The 23536-nt window shown below is 43.2% G+C and overlaps 1 protein-coding gene across 12 annotated transcripts in view; it reads right to left on the bottom strand.

Annotated features, from left to right (window-relative positions):
* Positions 1–14154, bottom strand: part of LOC129863887 (ankyrin-1-like) — a 79672-nt gene extending 65518 nt beyond the window's left edge. For 5 of the 12 annotated variants that reach the window (XM_055936266.1, XM_055936270.1, XM_055936268.1 and 2 more), the window contains exon 1: positions 13776–14154. In XM_055936266.1, coding sequence (XP_055792241.1) covers positions 13776–13901 — 126 coding nt within the window. In that variant the 5' untranslated portion in view covers positions 13902–14154. The remainder of the gene's footprint in view (positions 1–13775) is intronic. The other 7 variants (XM_055936271.1, XM_055936277.1, XM_055936272.1 and 4 more) reach the window with 2 other exon arrangements.
* Between the last annotated feature and the right edge of the window lie 9382 nt (positions 14155–23536).

Genomic DNA, 23536 nt, shown 5'->3' with positions numbered 1-23536 from the left:
ATTTTTGGGTCAAGCCAAGCAAATGGTGGAGAAGACCCAGCTTCCTGCCAACTTGATTTACATATAAACTCAGCAAAAAAAGAAACGTTACTTTTTCATCACCCGGTCTTTCAAAGATAATTTGTCAAAATCCAAATAACTCCACAGATCTTCATTGTAAATGGTTTAAACACGGTTTCACATGCTTGTTCAATGAACCATAAACAATTTATGAACATGCACTTGTGGAACGATCATTAAGACACTAACAGCTTACAGACGGTAGGCAATTAGATCACATCTATGAAACCTTTGGACACTAAAGAGGCCTTTCTACTGACTCTGAAAAACACCAAAAGAAAGATGCCCAAAGTCCCTGCTCATCTGCGTGAACGTGCCTTAGGCATGCTGCAAGGAGGCATGAGGACTGCAGATGTGGCCAGGGCAATAAATTGCAATTTAGCTGATCGTCCTTGCAGTGGCAGACCATGTGTAACAACACCTGCACAGGATCGGTACATCCGAACATCACACCTGCGGGAGAAGTACAGGATGGCAACAACAACTGCCCGAGTTACACCAGGAAGGCACAATCCCTCCATCAGTGCTTATACTGTCCGGAATAGGCTGAGAGAGGCTGGACTGAGGGCTTGTAGGCCTGTTGTAAGGCAGATCCTCACCAAACATCACCGGCAACCACGTTGCCTATGGGCACAAACCCACCGTCGCTGGACCAGACAGGACTGGCAAAAAGTGCTCTTCACTGACGAGTCGTGGTTTTGTCTCACCAGGGGTGATGGTCGGATTTGCGCTTATCGTCGAAGGAATGAGCGTAACACCGAGGCCTGTACTCTGGAGCGGGATCGATTTGGAGGTGGAGGGCCAGTCATGGTCTGGGGCGGTGTGTCACAGCATCAACGGACTGAGCTTGTTGTCATTGCAGGCAATCTCAACGCTGTGCGTTACAAGGAAGACATCCTCCTCCTTTGTGTGGTACCCTTCCTACAGGCTCATCCTGACATGACCCTCCAGCATGACAATGCCACCAGCCATACTGCTCGTTCTGTGCGCGATTTCCTGCAAGACAGGAATGTCAGTGTTCTGCCATGTCCATCAAAGAGCCCGGATCTTAATCCCATTGAGCACATCTGGGACCTGTTGGATCGGAGGGTGAGGGCTAGGCCCCCCCATGTGAAATGTCTGGGAACTTGCAGGTGCCTTGGTGGAAGAGTGGGGTAACATCTCACAGCAAGAACTGGCAAATCTGGTGCAGTCCATGAGGAGGAGATGCACCTCAGTACTTAATGCAGCTGGTGGCCACACCAGATACTGACTGTTACTTTCGATTTTGACCCCCCCCCCCCATTGTTCAGGGACACATTATTCAAATTCTGTTAGTCACATGTCTGTGGAATTTGTTCAGTTTATGTCTCAGTTGTTGAATCTTGTTATGTCCATACAAATCTTTACACATGTTAAGTTTGCTGAAAATGAACACAGTTGACAGTGAGAGGACATTTCTTTTTTTGTTGGGTTTAGTTCCCACCAAGCATGGCAATTGTTATATAGTCATCATCTCACTTCCCGTTGGCTGCCACGGTAGAGTGTTAATCAGCATTCCCCACAGGTACCTAAACTGGAATGGCAAAGGTAGAGGGGGAGACAGACCGCCTATCAGTCTGTCCATAGTCTCACTCATTTCTCACTCCCTTCCCCTCTTTTGTTTCTCTCCCTCTCTTTTTCTCTGTGCCTATGAGTGTTTCCAGTCTGTGTGCCTGTGTGTGTTATTGCGCCTGTAGCACATAAACAAAGAAGAATGAAAAGAGAGCAACCAACTGTTCTACATCCCAGATATGTCACTCTGTCAACCCCTACTCTCTCTCTCATTCCCTCTTCCTCTCTCATTCCCTCTTCCTCTCTCATTCCCTCTTCCTCTCTCATTCCCTCTCTCTCAGCTGTATAGAGGACTGAAAAATGCACACTGCACCCATATAAATACTTCATACTAATTCAATTTGAAACTGTGGAAGGGAAGGGAAAAAAGAAAAGTAGACAGAGGGGCTGTGCTTCCACTATGCTTTCACCCCTTTCTCCATTAGCCCTTCCTCTCTTTCACTCTCGCTGATGGATGTGGAGGAGTGAGGGATAACGTTTGATACTTTAGCTTGACTATCGCTATAAATGCTTATTGTGTTGTTGTTGACTCCACCATTAGGTCATTGATTACCATAATGTATGTTCATATGCCTGTTTATATCCCTGTGTATAATTGCAGTTAATTTGAATGGTATTGACACTGACCTACTTTGATTGCAAAGGACTGGAACACACAGATGGGGCTTTTCTGTATTTACCAGAGGTGCCAGGCAGCTGTGTGTGTGTGGTGTGTGTGGTGTGTGTGGTGTGTGGTGTGTCTGTGTGTTGCTAGGTGTGCAAGAGGTTTCCCTCAGTGTCTGTGAGGGGTGCCTGCAGGAGTCCATGTAACTCCATTAGAGGATAGATCAAATGTCCAATTAATGGTGGCCAATATTGAGAGATATCGTCAGGCTACCCTCACATATCTCAAATGACATGATCAGTAGACGTTTACTGATCATGAAAGCAGTTACTTGTTGTACATTTCGACAATTATTTTGCATGGAATAATCAGAAATGTGTAGTTCTGACTATGCTCTTCAAGAGGTAATGATATTACAACCAAATACTTAACATTCATTGGAGTGAAAACTGATTTTATAGGGCCCTAATCACAGTACTCTTAGACAGAGAGCAGAGCTAGGGTCATGGGGAGGAGAGAGGAATGGGGGAGAGGAGATTGAGGAAAAGGGGCTGGAGAGGCGAAGAGGTTGAGGGAGAAGCGAGGAGAGGGGATTAATGTGAGAAATTGAAGAGGGAATGATGCGGAAGGAGGAAGGAGAGAGGGATGGGGAGTTGGTTGGCAGAAGAGGGTAAGGGAAGCGGGGATGTTAGAGGGTTGGGCAATAAGGATGAGGAGGGCAGGGAATAAAAGGAGCGAGTGACAGATGGGAGACAAGGACCGACAGAGAGTTGTGTGCAGGTGTGGGTGCGTGCGTGTAAAACACGTCCCTGGGCCCTGCTCTAACACGGAGCCAGCTGATGGATCTACCCCACCCTGATCAAACACATCAATCAATAACACAGCAGCAACACTGCAGAGCAGCACAGCGATGCAGACATGATCACTTAAAGTGCACTGCACACATACCCTCTACTACCACTGCAAGGACATTACTGTATACACACACCTCTATGCCTCAGCTATGCCAACTATCCCTCAGCTATTATCTCCACTTCAACATTGCTACAGTGTATCAGCCCTAAACCATCTCCCATATGCCTTTGCTACAGTATGTTTTGCCCCTCAACAATATCTCCTCTCAACGATCTTCCCCAATGTATAGGCCCTTTCTAAGGATACCAATTGAACCCCCCTCCCAAGGGCAATTGTTCCCAACTGTTGCAGTGGCCTCCAGGCCACTTGCCCCCAGCAACACACACATAGAGTCCAGTATAACACACACATAGAGTCCAGTATAAGTGGTTCAGGGAGTGTCAGTGATGGGGGCAGGGTGTGCCCAAGGGCAGTGCTTCAGCACATTAGCAGGCTCCCAGGGCCACATGATACAAACTGACCTTGAGGAGCTCTGATTCCATTACATAACCACGGCTCCCTGTCTCTGTGTCATAATGAGGGTTAGGCTGTGTAGCACAGGTCTAATTAGTGATGGGGGACAAAATCGATACAGTTACATATCGGGATATTATTTTTGACGATATATTGTATCATATCGTTTTGACAATATTGCAATATTATTTTTGCACTAGTTGGCTGTACCGGTACCAAAAGTCCAGTATTTTTCCGTCATAGGTTGTTCTACGCCTTCTTTTTAAATAGGGAGACCATTTTTTTTTAGAACATTTGATTCCATGACTGATCAAAACAAATTTTTCGCATGCCTCTCTCTTGTCCCACTGCAGCAGACATATGGACAGCAATATGTTTGTGTCGGGTCTTTGGCTATGCTGGATTAAGTGATATGACATGCTATTCTATAAAATCACTTCTCTGTAATTAACATTACCTGATTAAGCTAATTAGGCAAATGTAATTAACTAGAAAGTTGGGGCACCACGAAAGAATGTTTATAGAGCTATTATCTTCCGAATAAACTCTTCAAGACCTAGTAATCTTTTACATCAGTAGAAGGCAATATTTAATCGTCACCTTGTTTAGTCTCATCTGAAAGTTTAAAATTCTTGATTATCTCCACGAACCCTGGCTAACAAGTTGAATCAGCAATACAACATTTGGTTTAATTATTTATTTACTAAATAATCATACAGAATTACATATACACAGAATGTATCATACATTGATTACAAATTATGTCATAAAGGAAAACGTCCCTAGCGGACGGAACAGATATGACAGCTGGTTACACAAAGAAAGGGGGTGAGGTTTTGAATGAAAGAGCAGGAAGACTGAGGAACAAAGGGAGAAGCTATGCCTCTATCGGGCCGTAGGCAGCTACTCTATCATAAATACAGAATATTATGCATTCTAAATAACCGCCCATTTGGAAAAGGAAAATGCAATAAATATTTACTCTGAGCTGCGCTTCAATCGGTTGGTCGTAGATGGGAGGTCGGGTTGTCCTTTGAAGAATGTCTGGTGGTAGAACGTATACTTTGTCGTATCATTATTTGTGTTAGACTGGATACGTCGTGCGTCCTTTCCTAGCCCACGTTTACAGCGACTGCTGCTAACTCAACAGCTAGGAGGTATCACTTCTGGAGTCAATAAGAGTTCAAAGTTCATACCAAGTTGCCATACTTTAAGCTCATGCTATATTCTGGCTGGTATAGTCGAAATTCATCCTTCCGGCGTGTAGGTCGTCACCTTCACAGTTCTGTAGGTGGTCTTTGTCCTTTCAACGTTAGGATGGTAAGTTCTCACGTCCTTGGAACAGGAAGTTACATTTTCATCAACGGGTTTATATAGTGGTGAAAGAAGGGGGTGTTTCATAGTTTACAACCAAAGTCTGTTCACTTGGGCAGGGCCTCTGAGTGAGCAGAGTTTCTCTATGACAAACCGTTCTCTCATTTAAGAAGCTAAAATTAAATGTAATCTTTTCACAAATAGTTTCATATTTAAACATTTAAATTGCACAACAATTCCATGTGAATCTGATAACTAGAATGTGTTGACTTCCCAAGACAGTTTATGTCATCCTGTCATTAGTAATAATGTCTCAGACAACAACTGATCTGAGATCATATTCATTAAGTACCAACGCATATTTTCAACTGGTTGGATTACCGAAATATGGTTTCGTTTCCCGTCTTTTGATGTCACCAGACTCTCTATGTTAACAAAGGGATTTTCAATAGTCACATCGGTAGAGTAGAGAGAGGAAAAAGGGGAAAGGTATTTATGGGGGTCATAAACCTCCCCCTCAGGTCAACGTCATGACATTTGGAACATTGAATCGAAATAAAACCACAGCATCGAATAAAAATACATATAGGATCGTGAGAATGGCAATACATATCCTATCGGCACCAAAGTATCGTGATAATATGGTATCGTGAGGTCCCTGGTACATTTCCAGCCTTAGGTCTAATGGCCAGCTCCTGCAGCAGACTGGGGGAATGGTAATTGAGACAAACACTGTGTGGGATCAGATGAAAACAGCCCCAATCTGTGAGGAGATCATTTATCTTGTAGTAGCAGTATGTTAGATGAAATGAAAGTCAATTAAAAGACTATGGAGCCAGTCACCAGTTGTAGCCGCTGTTTGTGTTTGTGCAAACTGTCTGCACCCAATGTCTGCATGGTTGGTTCGTAGCATTTGTGTCCTGGTGTGTCACATGTTATGTCATCGTGTGTCTTCATCACATCCCCCCCCCCCCCCCGATACGTCAGGAGGTTGAGAGCACATAAGTCACTTCAGATGCCTGCCTCATGACCCAAGGTCAAAATAGAATGTGCAGATACAATTTACTGCCATTACCCCTCCCCTGCACTAGTGTGGCTCTGATTGGCTTGTTCCTCTAGAGAGGCGATGTTCTGATTAACGGGCGGGCTGATAGAAGAGCTGTTTGATTGGTGGGTTATCAGACAGGAACATCTCTATCTGAGTCACATTGGCAGATTGGCTCCCTGATTTCACACATGGAAAACACAAGAGCTAGGGCCCACGTCCCAACAGTGTTAAATAATCCCTGGTAATCTCCTCTCCCTCCTTCCTAGATATTTCCCATCCCAGTGCTCTCACTCCATCCAGTCCCTTTCAGACCAGTGGGCTGGAGAGATGGCCACGGAGGGGCCAATAGTCCCTAAAATACTACGGTGAGGTGGAAGTGAGTGGGGAGAGGAAACCTTAGAGACAAACAGATGCTGTTGAGGACACCAGCCCCCCTTCCCCAGCCTCACCCCCTTACTTCTGGGCCTCGGGTTGGCAGTGTGTCTGCTGGCAGCGGGCCACAGTTTGGGCTGAGGTATAACATTTGCTCAGACAAAGTTCCTGAAGTTCTAATGAAGCTATTGATTTTTTGATGAGCCAATACAGAGTGCTTTGGTCTTTATTTAGGAGCTACAGTGGATCTCCTTTTGTCACTTCATCACATTACCCAGCACTGAGACAAGAGACAGGACGTCTATCCAAACAGGACTGGTCCCAGACACATAGGAACCATTCCAGACAATACACGCAAAAACACAATGTTATGTCACCACAAACAGACCAACATGTTATGTCACTACAAACAGACACACATCATGTAGACAATGTTTTGAGATTCACACACACACACACACACACTCTATGCAGTGAGAACCCTGGGGTTGCGACAGCTGTGAGTCCAGCTGAATATGAAAACATGTGGAAGAGGTCCCTAGGCTGGGCATCCATCCTTCTCACCTCTCATCTGCCCTCCACACCACTCCCCCCACCATCCCCCTCTCTCTCTCTCTCTATTTCTCCCTCTCCACAGTAACTTGTGTAAATCAGTATACTTCGTTATCACATGAATTCTTAACTACGCCACATACAGTATGTTGAGTATGCCTTTCAGAGGAGACTACAGCATAGATATAGCACAATCAAGTCAACCTACTTTTTCAGATGAGTCACAGTGCCATGATCAGAAGTACAGCTTCAGTTTTCAGCTTCTTAAAAGTACTCTTTCATAAAGGGCCCCCTCTCCATTACTTTATTACTAATCCAGCCAGTTAAGCTCTTGGCACTTCCTGAAGATAAAGAGGACCCTCTAAGACCTTATAATCATGGCTCTCCAGTTGAAGTGTTATGGTAACTATACACCTAAGGAGATGTAAGAGATGTCATCCTTTAGCCCACCCACATCTACCGTATGTGCCGGGAAAACACAAAAAATACTGACTTTACAGTGCCCAAAACACCTTTCCATAACATCAAATGTAAATGCATTTTGTAACATTTTTTTAACATTGTACTAAGCAGTTAATCTGTTAATTTGACATGAAATAGTTTATTAGCCTGTTTGCAGATCTGTATGTGCTTCAGCCAAAAAAAATGTACACGTTGTCAAGCCGTACATAATGTTTAGCATTACAAAGAACACAACAGGGAATTTAGCTAAATTGCTAATTGATCTGCTACAAGACCAGTAGTTTATATTCCATTCGATTCATTTATACACATCGTGAGCTTGGGACTAGATGCATTTCTGTCAACATTTTGTTCTTGACATAGCCTTGTTCTGTTACATTTTCTCTACCTATATAGCACTTTTAATACCCCAATTAATGTTGTTAATTCAAAAGAATTCAGTAGCACTACAACCTGCCCAGCAAGACTTAGCATATCAATCCTCTATTTCTATCTGTCCTTCACACCTTCAATTAGTGTTGCATGGAATACCGAAAACTGAAACTTCGGTACTTTTTTGATACACATTTTTTTTACGTTCGGCACTTCTGTCAAATGTGTCTCATGAGATTGAGAGGATGAAGTCTGTCTATCAGCGCAGCCCCTTTATAGTGAAAAGAGCAAATTGCATGCTCCACTTACTCAATCATTGGTACAGCTGTCTGGGCTGCATTGTTAGCTCCCCACTCATGCTGCACAGAAGTTAACACACTTGAATACTGCAAAACGGCATGTAGAAATGTTGAAATGCAAAACAATGTCAATACAGGCTAGAACACTTTTACAATGCAAGATGATGCCGGTAGCTTCCAGTTTTAATTGTGGGCTAACTTTCCCTGCTAGCTTACAGCTGAAGCAAACTTCAATTTATTACCCTAGCACTTTGTTTGTGATAATATGCTAAACAAAACTAAAAATATTCAGATTTCAAAGCTGACTGACACCAAAAATGTTCTTAATTCACTTATTCTCCCTCGTCACCAAAAACTCATTCACTTCTTTGTCTTCCTCGCCTCCCGTCTGGTTTCCACAAGATTCCATAGCCACACAAAGTCTCATTACACAGCCAAGTTCTGCCTTGTGAATGATGTCATTACTTTCTTAATAATCCTTGGAGTCTATTGACCCGTGTGTCAATCTAAGTAACATAATAAAAAATCCCCATCAAAATCATCAAAATCTGTCAAGATATGGGCTGTGTCCCAATCCACCTCATCCGCCTATGTCAGCCTTCCACATTTGCGGTGGAAGCTGGCCGAGCTACAGCGGTGTTTGTCAGACCAGATAATCGCATCTTATGCTTTCGCCCAAAAGCCTTTTTGAAATCTGACATGTTGGCTGGATTCACAACGAGTGTAGCTTTAATTTGGTATCTTATATGTGTGATTGTAACGTTCGTCTTGTGGTGAATGAACGGACCAAGGCGCAGCGGGTGATGAATACATACTGATTTATTAAATGAAAGACGAAACACTAATGAACACTAGAACAAACTACAAAACAATAAACGAAGGCAACAGACCTGAAACAAACAAACTTACATATAGACGAAGAACGCACGAACAGGAACAGACTACCTAAAACGAACAAACAAACGAAACAGTCCCATGTGGTATACACAGACACAGGAACAATCACCCACAAACAAACAGTGAGAACACCCTACCTTAATATGGTTCTCAATCAGAGGAAACGTCAAACACCTGCCTCTAATTGAGAACCATACCAGGCAACACATTAACCCAACATAGAAAACACATAACATAGACTACCCACCCCAACTCACGCCCTGACCAACTAAACACATACAAAACAACAGAAAACAGGTCAGGAACGTGACAGTGATTTAATGAAAGTTTGATTTTATATAATTTTTTTGAATTTGGCGCTCTACATTTTCCCTGGCTATTGGCCAAGTGGGACGCAAGCGTCCCACATATCCCTGAGAGGTTAAAGGCCTTATTCCTTGTTTTGATACTGTAGATTCTAGAATCTCATGATTAAACCAAGGGCAAGATCTCTGCTTTACTCTGACCCTTCTAATGGGAGCCGTCACATTCACCACATCATGGAATATACATTGAAAGGCTTCCCAGGCACTGTCTACCCTTACACTATTGAACACAGGTGACCAGTCAATTTGAACCACTTGCTCCCTAAATATTTCTACAAGGTATTTTTTTGTCCTCTGATTCTAACAGTTTTTTGAAAGTTAAATATATCTTTAACAACCCTCCTTGTGTAAAATGTAATACAATGATCACTGAGACTATTACGCCACTTGCGATATTTTAGATTTATCAGACACCAATATTAAGTCAATCGTACATTGCACTGTTTCACATACCCAGGTGGGATCTTTTATCCTTTGGGTCAGAGCAAGTGATCTACAGAAGTGCGTAAATACATTGTGGGTTTGCAGACATCAGTATTGAAATCCCTTAACGAAATGATTTCCTTCAGCAGGGAATCATTACAGTTTGACAACACAATTTCGAGACCTTCATATAATTAATTCTGATTGGGCAGCCTGTAACACCCCCCCAAAAAAAAATGGTTTTGGGAAGGCATATATTCAGCCAGACAATCTCCAGATCATCGATTAAATACGATCTGAAGTTGGTATCGAAGTCAAAATTCGGGTATCGCAAACAACACCACCGTCAGTTGCCATGGGGAACCACATCCATGGCCTGACATCAGGGATTCTGGGCCAGCTACTGTTTGTGTGCAAGCACAAACTCATGCACATGCAGTACGGACATACAGTACACACCAACACACAGTCACACAGACCCATGCACATCGACACATACATTGGACCAAAAACAGTAGTGCGATCTAGAATCTTTTTTTTTGTCAGCTATGTTTTTTCATATCTTTAAATGTCACTCTTCACAACAACAATTAGAGCTAAAATAATTCTGACTGCAGCTTGTTCTGTCAGCAGAACAAGATCTGTTGTGATTGATAGATTTGGCACCAGATCCCAGTAAACATCATCTTCCTCTACCATGAAGGTTGCAGGTAAAAATATGATAGATGAGATGGACTAGGTCCTTAATCCACATTGAGAACAATGGTCTGTGTCCAGTGACATGTTAGGCCATGTTAAGGCCCAGATGCCTTTAAACAAGCTGGTACTTAAGTTTGTAATTGAATTTTCGGCAATGTATTGGCTGGCACTAAACGAGTCATGGGTCTAGTTATATTACTAGCAGAAGCCTGCACTGAGAATAACCTCTTACTGTAATATTTCACACAACCCTCTGAACTCTCATTTCAGCCCTAGCTCTCTCTCTCTGACTGCTGCCTCTAGTGGCATCTGCTTTACACAGCAGCTACCTGCCATAACGACAGCAGACTGTACATGTTCCTGTTCCAGAACGTTCCTCCAGCATGGCTCTGGTGCAGTGAAACTCGTGGCTTAGAGATTGGTGGCTGGGATGAGAGGTGCTTACACGTCAGCCCGACCTCGCCTCCTCCTGCATGCTCCTCTGTCCGCGTGCAAACACATGCACATACAGGTCCCTCGGAATCTGGGACACTTCTCTTTGCGCCCCACACATACGTAGGCGCAAGTAAACATACTCACGTACATATGTTGCCATTCAATACCTCATCTTAGCAGGAAGACTGAATCTAGGGCAGCGTTTTTACACACAGCCTCTGCAGTACCAACCGGTCTAGGTTAAATAGCCCAATGCGTGGTTATTAGTAAGTGAGCCTTGTGGATTACAACTACCAGCTCTGTAGTGAGTGATACATTTCTTTTATCAGCGCTCCATGCTACAGCCCAAAGGCTAATTGGTACACGCAGATATAGCACAGTCGAATGCAAGCAGTTCATAGCAGTTTCAGCGAGGCTTCTAAAAATGATGTTTGGAATCCCACTCACAGGTCTAAGACATATGTGCACATCCCTGACCACTGAATCATTCATTTGGTAATTTGTAGTCGTGCCTCCACCTATGACAGAAGAGCTCATCCTCAAGGCCAAAGCAATACTAGAGAAAGTGAATGCCTCTGAGCTCACATTGTAATGGTTTTATCATTAGAGGTCTGCAACCAGGAGGTTACACAAAAGAGGAATGAGATACCCTGAAGCCATATAATTTCACACACGGACACACGGATACACACACACACGGACACACGGCGGACACACACACACACACACACACACACACACACACACACACACACACACACACACACACACACACACACACACACACACACACACACACACACACACACACACACACACACACACACACACACAGCATCCCTAGTAGAAAACATAGATTATAATTTTTCTGTATCATGCAATTTTATAGGATACATCAAATTCATTCATGTTTATGGACAGTATAAAATCATATCAAAGATCATTGCAAAAATAGTAGGCGTATGTTACAGGATTGATGCTCATTCAAAAATAAAACCAAATATAGTGTAGTGCGTGACCTTTGTCTTAGGGGACGAGAGGGGAGTAGTATTTTACACGCTGGGAAGCTGGGCATGATTTATATCCAATGGAACCAATAAATATTTAAGGAACATTATGGCCCTCTCTCCCTCTTGATAGCAGGGTTCACACAATGGCATGGAAAGCCTCAGTCCAACGGAATGGGAGAGGAGAGACAGTGCAATATGCCTAAGAAGCGCTGGAGCAGAAAAGCAGTTGCCTGACGCAACTTATGGAAATGCATCTGGCCCATTATCATCGATGAAACAGTATTGATCATATTTTCACCACTATTCTGAGCCGACCTCAAACCTTCACATTTATAAAGCACTAAATTGTGATGATTAGAAAGATATGCATGAAGATATTGTAGTGCAGATACCTTTTCTTTTACACATACCAACTACTGACAGGGGAGTTCATCACAATATGGAAGGGTAATCATTCATTCATTACGCCGCTGTCTCAACCTTATTCCAATGCCAACCTTGGCATACAGCAAGCAACATGATGTTTTCAAATGTGTGTGTGGCATTGAAATGAGAGCAGCCAACAGTTGCTGTTAATTGGTATTGCAGATGCATCCTCATTCTCTGTCTCACGCTCTCGCCCTCTCTCTCTGTCTCTCATTCCGATGGTGTTGATACGGAGGTCAGAGATAAAAGCTGGCATATGACAGATGTTATGGACAGGATATCCTTCCTGTGAGACGTCATGGCCACCCCTGACATTACTGAGCCTGTTTGCCACGGTGACAACAGTCACATGGAGCTACGGGTCTCTCTCCTCTCCTTATGCCATCTCTCCCTTCCTCCATTTCTCTCTCTCTGTTCCCTCTCATTCTCTCACCGTCCTCTGACTGCACCAAGATCCACCCCCCACCACTCTACACACGGACCCTCACGTTGTCTTATGATAGACACAAGCCATCGACGGGGAGGTGTCATGTCACCATCATTACCCAGGGAAATGAACCGAATGAGCCATGGAAATGCAAGGAGCAGGTGGAAATACCACTGTAGCCTACAGCACAGAACACTCAAGAGATACAGGCAGCTGCACTGCACCCTACTGGAGAACATCCCTTTAACCCTCAATCCCTCAGGTAGAGCTGGGAGGATAACATTAAAACAGGCTGTTCTCTATAGCAGGAATATTGCGCTTAGCCCATAGGGAAAGAAGAGCAGAGATCACTCACTCCCTCGCAGCAGATGATTGATGAACACTGTCTCCCACACTCATCTAGTAGAGTGACTGCAAAAGCCAGCCTCTCAGAGATGTGTGGCACGTACTACAGCAGGTCCACAGGAGGGGAAAACAATAGAGCCTGAAAGGGCAACCGATTAAACCCAGCCAGCAGCAGCCGGACACTTAACGACACAGCCAGGAGATTAGGAGAAGGGAGGGGTGGAGGGAGATGGAGGAGAGGATGCCTGACTGCCTGCCTCCCCAAACCGCCCCCACCCCTCTGTGACTCCTTTCTCTTAAGAGAAATAGGGAAAAGACCAGAGTAAAGAGCATAACACTCTCCCCAGGAGAAGCGGGCAGGGCAGGTTAATCAGTGGCTCCTTTTAGACCAGACCCCCAACCACCCCCCCACTCATCTACACGACCAGCAATACCACCCTCCATCCCCCACAGCTAATTGTCTGACTGAACGAACACAACCTGTGTATGAGCATCTGTGCATAACTGGTTAACACCCAGCGGCTGTGTGTGCCTGTGACTGTGTGTGTAATTGTACATGTGTTAAGCATCCCAAACCCAATCCTGCACAAAGGAGGGAAGGAGACAGGTCGAGAGAAGGAGAAAATGATATAGAGAGACAGAGACAACAGAGACAGCGGGAACAGAGACGGAGAGAAATCGACACCATCCTCAGACAGCCATACCTTGCGTCTGCGGTCCCTCGATCGATTCCTCTTCTTGTTCTTCTCCTCCTCCTTATCCTTCAGCTCCTGAGCGGCGAGCTCCGCTAGGTCCTTGTTCTTGCGGAGCTGCTTGGCGGCTTGCGCCATGGTGCCGCAGCTGCTGTCACCGTAGCTCCAGTCGTCAAGGTAGCGGTCCCTGTCCCTGCCCCAGCCCCGGCTCTGACGACGACTGCCACTGCCACTACGTGTGTGTGACGGTGGCACTGGGAGCACCTGTGTGTCTGTGAGCGGGAGCGCGGTGCTCTAGTGACCGAGCCCCCCAGCAAGCCACAAAGGAGATGCTGCTAGTGCTATTGCTGTTGCTGCTGTTGCTACTCATCCAGTCAGGCTGTGTTGCACTGAGCTGCCTCCCCTCCCCCCGCACGAGCTGCAGATTCCTTCAAATTATTCTTTGTCACATCTTGCTTCTTTTTGCCACTTCCACGATTCCACAATTCCCTCAAAGGCAAAGGACAGCAAGTCTGCAATAGAGCAGACATTGAGTTATTCTACATATACTGTATGTACAGATTTTTATTGCTCTTTAGACTATTCTATATGTATATATATATATATATATCTTGGGGTATTCAATATGATGGCAATCTTTTCTCTGTATTTCTCTCAGTGATTTATTGACATTAACTAGTACACAAGCAGTGAGATGAGGCTGTATTCCCCATAGATAAATCATCTGGTTCTATAATGTTTTACAGTCAGCAACAGACAAGACTGAAATGCATCAAAAACATGCATGATTCCCTCCGTCTTTCTCAGTAGATCTGAGAGAAAGAGACAGAGAGAAAAAGAAACGAGCAACCAACCACACCTGCTCACTGCAGGTGTCTCTCCCTTCTACACGACAAGGCCAAAGGTATGTGGACATCCCTTCAAATTAGTGGATTTGGCTACTTCAGCCACAACCGTTGCTGACAGGTGTATAACATTGAGCACACAGCCATGAAATCTCCATAGAAAACATTGGCAGTAGAATGGCCTTACTGAAGAGCTCAGTGACTTTCAATGTGGCACCGTCATAGGATGCCACCTTTCCAACAAGTCAGTTCATAACATTTCTGCCCTGCTAGAGCTGCTCCGGTCAACTGCAAGTGCTGTTATTGTGAAGTGGAAATGTCTAGGAGCAATTACGGTTCAGTCGTGAAGTGGTAGGCCACACAAGCTCACAGAACGGGACCCCCGACTGCTGAAGCGAGTAGCGCGTAAAAATCGCCTGACCTCGGTTGCAACGTCAGCACAAGAACTGTTCGTTGGTAGCTTCATGAAATGGGTTTCCATGGCCAAGCAGCCGTACACAAGCCTAAGATCATCGTGCGCAATGCCAACCGTCGGCTGGAGTGGTAGAAAGCTCGCCATCATTGGATTCTGGAGCAGTGGAAACACTGGAGTGATGAATCACTCCAGACCATCTGGCAGTCTGACAGAAAAATCTGGGTTTGGCGGATGAAAGGAAAACACTACCTGTCCCAATGCATAGTGCCAACCGTAAAGTTTGGTGGAGGAGGATGAATGGTCTGGGGCTGTTTTTCATGGTTCTAGCTAGGCCCCTTAGCGCTACAGCATACAATGACATTCAAGATGATTCTGTGCTTTCAACTTTGTGGCAACAGTTTGGGGATGTTCCTTTCCTGTTTCACCATGACAATACTCCCGGGCTTTACAGAAATGGCACAGAGCCCTGACCTCAACCCCATTGAAGATCCATACAGAAATGGTACAGAGCCCTGACCTCAACCCTATTGAACACCTTTGGGATGTATCGGAACACCGACTGCGAGCCAGGCCTAATCGCCCAACATCAGTGCCAACCTCACTAATGCTCTTGTGGCTGAATGGAAGCAAGTCCCCTCAGCAATGTACCAACATCTAGTGGAAAGCCATCATAGAATAGTGGAGGCTGTTACAGCAGCAAAGGGGGAACCAACTCCATATTAATGCGCATGATTTTGGAATGAGATGTTTATGTAGTGTATCTTTCTGTCTCTCATTCTCTCATTCCCTCCGCAAATGACAAAGGAGATATCCTGTAAGATCTACCTCCTATCATGCCTCCCTGTCTTCTCCCGCTCCTTTTCACTGTAGAACAAATGCTGAATCACTCCAAAACATATAAGTACCACACACAAGCGTTGAGGGAAAAGAGAGGAAGGGCAAAAATGGATATGACAGGAGTATTCTAGTCGCTCCATTAAATTCTATTTTAGTCACTTCATCTCAGCCCTATAAGTGGGATCCTTCTCAGTGTCAGAGACATAGAGACAAAGGAATTACACTGACATAATGATAGGTGTCTCTCTACCATTCCTACAGAAATGTGATTTTGTAGTGCAAGGTGTGTAGCCTTAAGACAGCGGCCACGTGACTGGAAACACATCAGTCATATTTATTTACGGTTGCCATGAGCCAATACAGTGCATTCGGAAAGCATTCAGACCCCTTGACTTTTTCTACATTTTGTTACGTTACAGCCTTATTCTAAAATGTATTAAATACATATTTTTCCTCATCACTCTACACACAATACCCCATAATGACAAAGCAAAAACAGGTTAGAAATTTTAGCAAATGTGTTAAAAATAAAAAAGAGATACCTAATTTACATAGGTATTCAGACCCTTTGCTATGAGACTCGAAATTGAGCTCAGGTACGTCCTGTTTCCATTGACCATCCTTGAGATGTTTCTACAACTTGATTGGAGTCCACCTGTGGTAAATTCAATTGATTGGACGTGATTTAGAAAGGCACACACTTGTCTATATAACGTCCCACAGTTGACAGTGCATGTCAGAGCAAAAACCAAGTCATGAAGTCGAAGGAATAGTCCATAGAGCTCCGAGAATGAATTGTTTCAAGGCACAGATCTGGGGAAGGCTTCCGAAAAAGTTATGCAGCTTTGAAGGTCCCCAAAAACCCAGTGGCCTCCATCATTCTTAAAATTAAGAAGTTTGGAACAACCAAGACTTCCTAGAGCTGGCCGCCCAGTCAAACTGAGCAATCGGGGGAGAAGGGCATTGGTCAGGGAGGTGACCAAGAACCCGATGGTCACTCTGACAGAACTCCAGAGATACTCTGTGGAGATGGGAGAACCTTCCAGAAGGACAACCATCTCTGCAGCACTCCATCAATCAGGCCTTTATTGTTGACTGGCCAGACGGAAGCCACTCCTCAGTAAAAGGCACATGACAGTCCGCTTAGAGTCTGCCCGAAAGGCACCTAAAGACCTCTCAGACCATGAGAAAAAAGATTCTCTGATCTGATTAAACCCAGATTGAACTCTTTGTCCTGAATGCCAAGCATCACGTCTGGAGGAAACCTGGCACCATCCCTACGGTAAAGCATGGTGGTGGTAGCATATTGCTGTGATGTTCTTCAGCGGCAGAGACTGGGCGACGATTCAGGATTGAGGCAAAGATGAACAGAAGAAAGTACAGAGAGATCATTGATGAAAACCTGCTCTAGAGCGCTCAGGACCTCAGACTTGGGCGAAGGTTCACCTTCCAACAGGACAACGACCCTAAGCACACAGCCACGATAACGCATTAGTGGCATCGGGACAAGTCTCTGAATGTCCTTCAGTGGCCCAGCCAGAGCCCGGACTTGAACCCGATCAAACATCTCTGGAGAGACCTGAAAATAGCTGTGCAGCGACGCTCCCCATTCAATTTGACAGAGCTTGAGAGGATCTGCAGAGAAGCATGGGAGAAACTCCCCAAATACAGGTGCGCCAAACTTGTAGCGTCATACCCAAGAAGACCCGAGGCTGTAATCACTGCCAAAGGTGCTTCAACAAAGTACTGAGTAAAGGGTCTGAATACTTAGGTAAAAGTGATATTTCAGTTTTTTATTTTTAATACATTTGCAAAAATGTAAAAAAATCTGTTTTTGCTTTGTCATTATGGAGTATTGTGTGTAGATTGATGAGGGGAAAAAACGATTTAATCAATTTTAGAAATGGGCTGTAACGTAACAAAATGTGGAAAAAGTCAAGGGATCTGAATACTTTCCAAATGCACTGTAAATATCATTCCCCTCTGTAACTTTAATGGTCTGTAACTTTGGGGGTATGATCTTTGTTTGTCTTTAACAATGGATTCATGATTATCCATAATCATAGGAGCATCCACATTAATGTAGTGTTCAGAGGCGCTAGGATTCAGAAACATGTTCTATTCTTATTTGCAAAAAAGTGACTCCATAACGACAATACATTATTTACCATTAATTTCTACTGGGAAAAACATAATCTGAAATCAAAACAAACTGCAAACATTTTTTTTTGGAGTCACAAGCTTGATGTAGTTATTGCATGCTAGGAATTATGTTGTTGGTAAAGGGCTTGTAAGTAAGCATTTCACGGTCTACATCTGTTGTATTCGGCACATGTGACAAATAAAAATACTTAAATACACAAGTGAATTTGTTCAAATACTCATGACACCTTCAAACACATCACGGACAAACTAAAAAGGTCCACCCACACAGACAACGTGGTGAAGAAGGTGCACCAGCGCCTCTTCAACCTCAGGAGGCTGAAGAAATTTGTCCTGTCACCAAAAACACTCACAAACTTTTACAGATGCACAATCGAGAGCATCCTGTCGGGCTGTATCATCGCCTGGTACGGCAACTGCTCCGCCCACAACTGTAAGGCTCTCCAGAGGGTAGTGAGGTCTGCATAACGCATCACCGGGGGCAAACTACCTGCCCTCCAAGACACCTACAACACCCGATGTCACAGGAAGGCCATAAAGATCATCAAGGACAACAACCACCCGAGCCACTACCTGTTCACCCCGCTACCATCCAGAAGGCGAGGTCAGTACAGGTGCATCAAAGCTGGGACCGAGAGACTGAAAAACAGCTTCTATCTCAAGGCTATCAGACTGTTAAACAGCCATCACTAACATTGAGTGGCTGCTGCCAACATACTGACTCAAATCTCTAGCCACTTTAATAATTAAAATGTTGATATAATAAATGTATCACTAGTCACTTTAAGCAATGCCTCTTTATATAATGTTTACATACCCTACATTACTCATCTCATATGTATATACTGTACTCTGTACCATCTACTGCATCTTGCCTATGCCGCGCGGCCATCGCTCATCCATTTATTTATATGTACATATTCTTATTCATTCCTTTACACTTCTGTGTATAAGGTAGTTGTTGTGTGATTTTACTGCACGGTTGGAACTAGAAGCACAAGCATTTCGCTACACTCGCATTAACATCTGCTAACCACGTGTATGTGATCAATTCAATTTGATGTGACTTGAAATTGGGGGACTAGATACATAAAGTGCTTTCATTTCTAAACAGTAAAACAGATATGTATGAAAAAACCCTCAAATAAAAGGTGACATTATATACTGTCGCCTCATTTTGGATGTCAGATCCAAAATGCTGGAGTATAGAGCAAAATAAATAAAAAATGCTTCACTGTCCAAATCAATACGTAGGGGGGTGTATGCGTATCACTTCTTCGTGTGTCAATCAATACAGTACCAACTCCACCCGCCACTACTGGCACTGAACAGGGAAGGGAAATTGCTTTGGTGTGATTGACAGCTTTGGGTTTTGTTTTGACTGATGGTAATGGTCCCTCTTCAACTGGAGGCAATAAACACAAAAAAATAGTCCATCCTTCAATATGGTTTTGATCGCCCCAGGAATATATGGCCATTATTCCGTGTTAATTTCAAATGCCAAGTCCTATGGGCTCAGTCTGTGGAACATTGCATTTGCAATGTTAAGGGCTGTGGGTTTGATTCCCACTGGGGGGACTGGATTGTATAAATTAAAAGTGTCTACTAAATGGCATAAATGGGAAATTACAAACAAGGCACATACACCTAAGTAGACAATATTCCATTGTTACTGATGGGGCAGATTCCAATTAATGTTGTTTCCCCCCATGTGTTAAACATGTCAATACCACTATGTGAATATATAATATATTTGCAAATGCTGTAACTGGTTTTCTAAAATACGGTATGTATAATACTGCCACCTACTGAAATGTTGGTGAATGCTATATCAATTGTTTTTGATGATGACATGATGCATTTTAATCTAAGACAATAAGACTACTGAATTTTCAGGCTACTTCATTAGCGCAGACTGCAGACAATTTTTTTTTTTTTTACAGATCTCCGTGACAAAACCTATAGTAGGCCTGACTGAGTGAAAACAGAACTAATAGACGTCGTCCTCGCTGAATATGTAGTCCACAATAAAACTTAGAGTAAAAACACAAGATAAGGCCAGGCCAGCTACACCAAACCGCTGGCTGGCAGGTGGAATCCAAATCAAAACGGCATAGGTAGCCTACAACTCACGATTATTGCAGAAAAATCAACGCACGAGGAACTCTTACAATTGTTCCAAAACATGATTCAACATTGCCATCTAGTGGTATAAAAGTGTCTTCTACTTCTATGGCGAGGTAATAAAGTTTGTAACAGCCAAACAGAAAACAAACGTTGCCACTTTACCCACTGACCGTGCACATGGAGTTCTGTAGACCTAAACTCGCGATGATGATAAACTCAACTGCAACATGCTTCTTTAATTTAGTTATAAAAAATGTGTTAAGATACGAGAGTAAATTGTCTTACATTATTTTATTGTATTTTATTGTTAAATGGTTTACCTTTCAAGCATTCCGTAGGTTCTGCTTGGGCAGAAACAATTGTTGTGCGCTACGTATGTTAGTTTCCCGCCTGTAGTCTGGGACTGACAGGTGTGCGTGCACAACACAAACAGCAATTAAGCAGATGGTGGAATATAACAACTTTATTATGACAAATTGGCTGATCACAAGAGATTAGAAATGTATTCATGTGACATATTACTTGCGAAGAAAATAGGGATGTTTAAAAAATGTAAACAATCTATCCATTGAACAATATATAATTTCATGTCTGTTTAGGAAGGCATGTGCTGGTCAGTGTATGACCACTGTGGCATACTCATGTCCTTGCTCAAACTTGACCAAGTGGGATGAAGGAGCACCAGCATGGGACACAGTGGCATAGCACAATTCATCTTCACTTTTCTGTTATTGAAACATAGGGAGGAAGGAATATCATAATTTAAATGGAAACATCAAATAATCAGATCCTTGCAAGAAAGCACAATTCTTACTGTCTTCAATTTATAATGTAGTTATACACTGACTGCAAAAAACATTAAAGACACCTGCTCTTTCCATGACAGACTCTCCAGGTGAATCAAGGTGAAAGACAATTGAGACATGGATTGTGTATGTGTGCCATTCAGAGGGTGAATGGGCAAGACAAAATATTTAAGTGCCTTTGAATGGGGGGGTATGGTAGTAGGTGACAGGCGCACCGGTTTGTGTCAAGAACTGCAACGCTGCTGGGCTTTTCATGCTCAACAGTTTCCCGTGTGTCTCAAGAATAGTCCACCACCCAAAGGACATCCAGCCAACTTGACACAACTGTTGGAAGCATTGGAGTCACCATGAGCCAGCATCCCTGTGGAATGCTTTCGACACCTTGTAGAGTCCATGCCCCGATGAATTGAGGCTCTTCTGAGGGGAAAATGGTGAGATGCAGCTCTATAATTAGGAAGGTGTTCTTAATGTTTTGTACACTGTGTATGTTGTGTGCCAGCTCCCTGTACTGTATACGCAACGCACAGAAAACCAAAACATCACTAGATAGTGGCAAAGTAGATGGAGAGCGGTTTTGGTTTACCTCTACTGTCCTCTTTTCCTGTTGAGATTCTGCAGGATTTGTTGTGTCACTGGCTGTAAAGACAAAATCACAGAAATGTTATGTTAACATGGATTTTGGTAAACATCTCACCATATACAATGCCCTCCGTAATTATTGGGACAGTGAAGCATTTTGTCTTCTTTTGCCTTTATACTTTTTGGATAATCCTAAATGAATCATGAATAATGATGAGTGAGAAAGTTACAGACAGATAAATGCGAACCTCCCCTGTTATTGTAATGGTGAGAGGTTAGCATGTCTTGGAGGTATGATATTTGTGTGTCTGTAACTTTCTCACTCATGATTATTCACAATTCATTCAGGATTATCCATAATCATAGTAGCATCCACATTAATGTAGAAGTGTTTTGACACATTCTATTGTTATTTACAATGAAAGTGACTGCAAAATGACACAATTACACAACATTATTTACCATAAATTTCTATTCATCTGAAACCCAACCAGAACAAACAGCAAATGCATCCAACAATTTTGTAGTCACAAGTTCGATGTAGTAATTGTGAGCTAGGAATATGGGACCAAACACGCATACAGTGCATTCGGAAAGTATTCAGACCCCTTGACTTTTTAGTTATATTACAGCCTTATTCTAAAATGGATTAAAAAGGACATTTTCCTCATTGGGGCGGCAGGTAGCCTAGTGGTTAGAGCATTGGGCCAGTAACCGAAAGGTTGCTAGATCAAATCCCTGAACTGACAAGGTAAAAATCTGTCGTTCTGCCCCTGAACAAGGCAGTTAACCCACTGTTCCAAGGCTGTCATTGTAAATAAGAATTTGTTCTTAACTTCTTGAGAATACAGGGGGTGCTGTTTTTGCATTAGCATAATTGCCTCTACAGATTAAACTGCCTCTTATTCAATTATTGCTGTTACTATATGCATATAACCATATACCATTGGATAGAAAACAAGCTATGGTTTCTAAATCCGTTTCAATTTTGTCTCTGAGTGAAACACAGGTCATTTGACAGCACTTTCCCTGAGCCAGAAGAAGATTGCAAGATGTGTATGCTCGCTTCAACGCTCTGCCTATATATGGTCACGCCACCTATGACCCGAAACACACTTCATTCGTCTTCCTCTGGGTGTCAGGAAGACGTCAGAGGAGAAATTTTTTGTTTATCTTGTACTGACGTGAAATAAGACCTATTTCTTTAGCGTGACCGACAACTTCCGGTTTTCTGAAACGCGCGTTTTAGAGGTGCAATTGTCTTTTGTTATGCTGACGTTACGGATGAAAACTATCTCCGTCTCGAAGTTTGTTTGATACATGTGACCATATCATCGTAATGTATGTTTTTTCAATATAGTTTAATCAGATTATTTGAATTTTTTCGGGAGTTTTGCCGTGTTCCGTTCTGTGAGTTTTTTAACTTTGGACAGAATCGTGCCAGTCGACCAGTACCCAGGCTAAATGAAGAGGAAAAGTTGCCATTGTGAATGGATTGAACGACTCATCAGGACTAAGGACACCTTGATCAACATTCTGATGAAAGATCAGCAATAGTAAGACCCAATTTACGATGTTATTTCATATATCTGTCGTGCATGTGAACTGGTCGGGCGCGCCCAGCTGGTTCTGGCTGGCGTGGCTATGCTAAATTAGCGCTACATTTTGTTTTCGCTATAAAACATTTAATAAATCTGAAATATTGTTTGGATTCACCAGATGTTGGGCTTTCAATATCTGTACGCTGTGTATTTTTTCTGAAATGTTTTAAGACAAGTAATTAGTTATATAACGTTGGTCTCTGTAATTGTTCTAGCTGCATCAGCACTATATCAGATTGCAGCTGCAATGTAGAACTGTGATTTATACCTGAAAAATGCACATTTAAAAAAAAAAAAACTATGCTATACCATAAATATGTTATCAGACTGTCATCTTATGAATTTGTTTGTTGGTTAGTGGCTATATATATATTTTCATTTAGTCGATTTAGTGATAGCT

This window comes from Salvelinus fontinalis, chromosome 10, assembly GCF_029448725.1.
Source record: "Salvelinus fontinalis isolate EN_2023a chromosome 10, ASM2944872v1, whole genome shotgun sequence".
NCBI classification, from domain to species: Eukaryota; Metazoa; Chordata; class Actinopteri; order Salmoniformes; family Salmonidae; genus Salvelinus; species Salvelinus fontinalis.
Note: the sequence above shows the minus strand (reverse complement) of the source record. Positions and strands in the feature narration are given on the sequence as shown.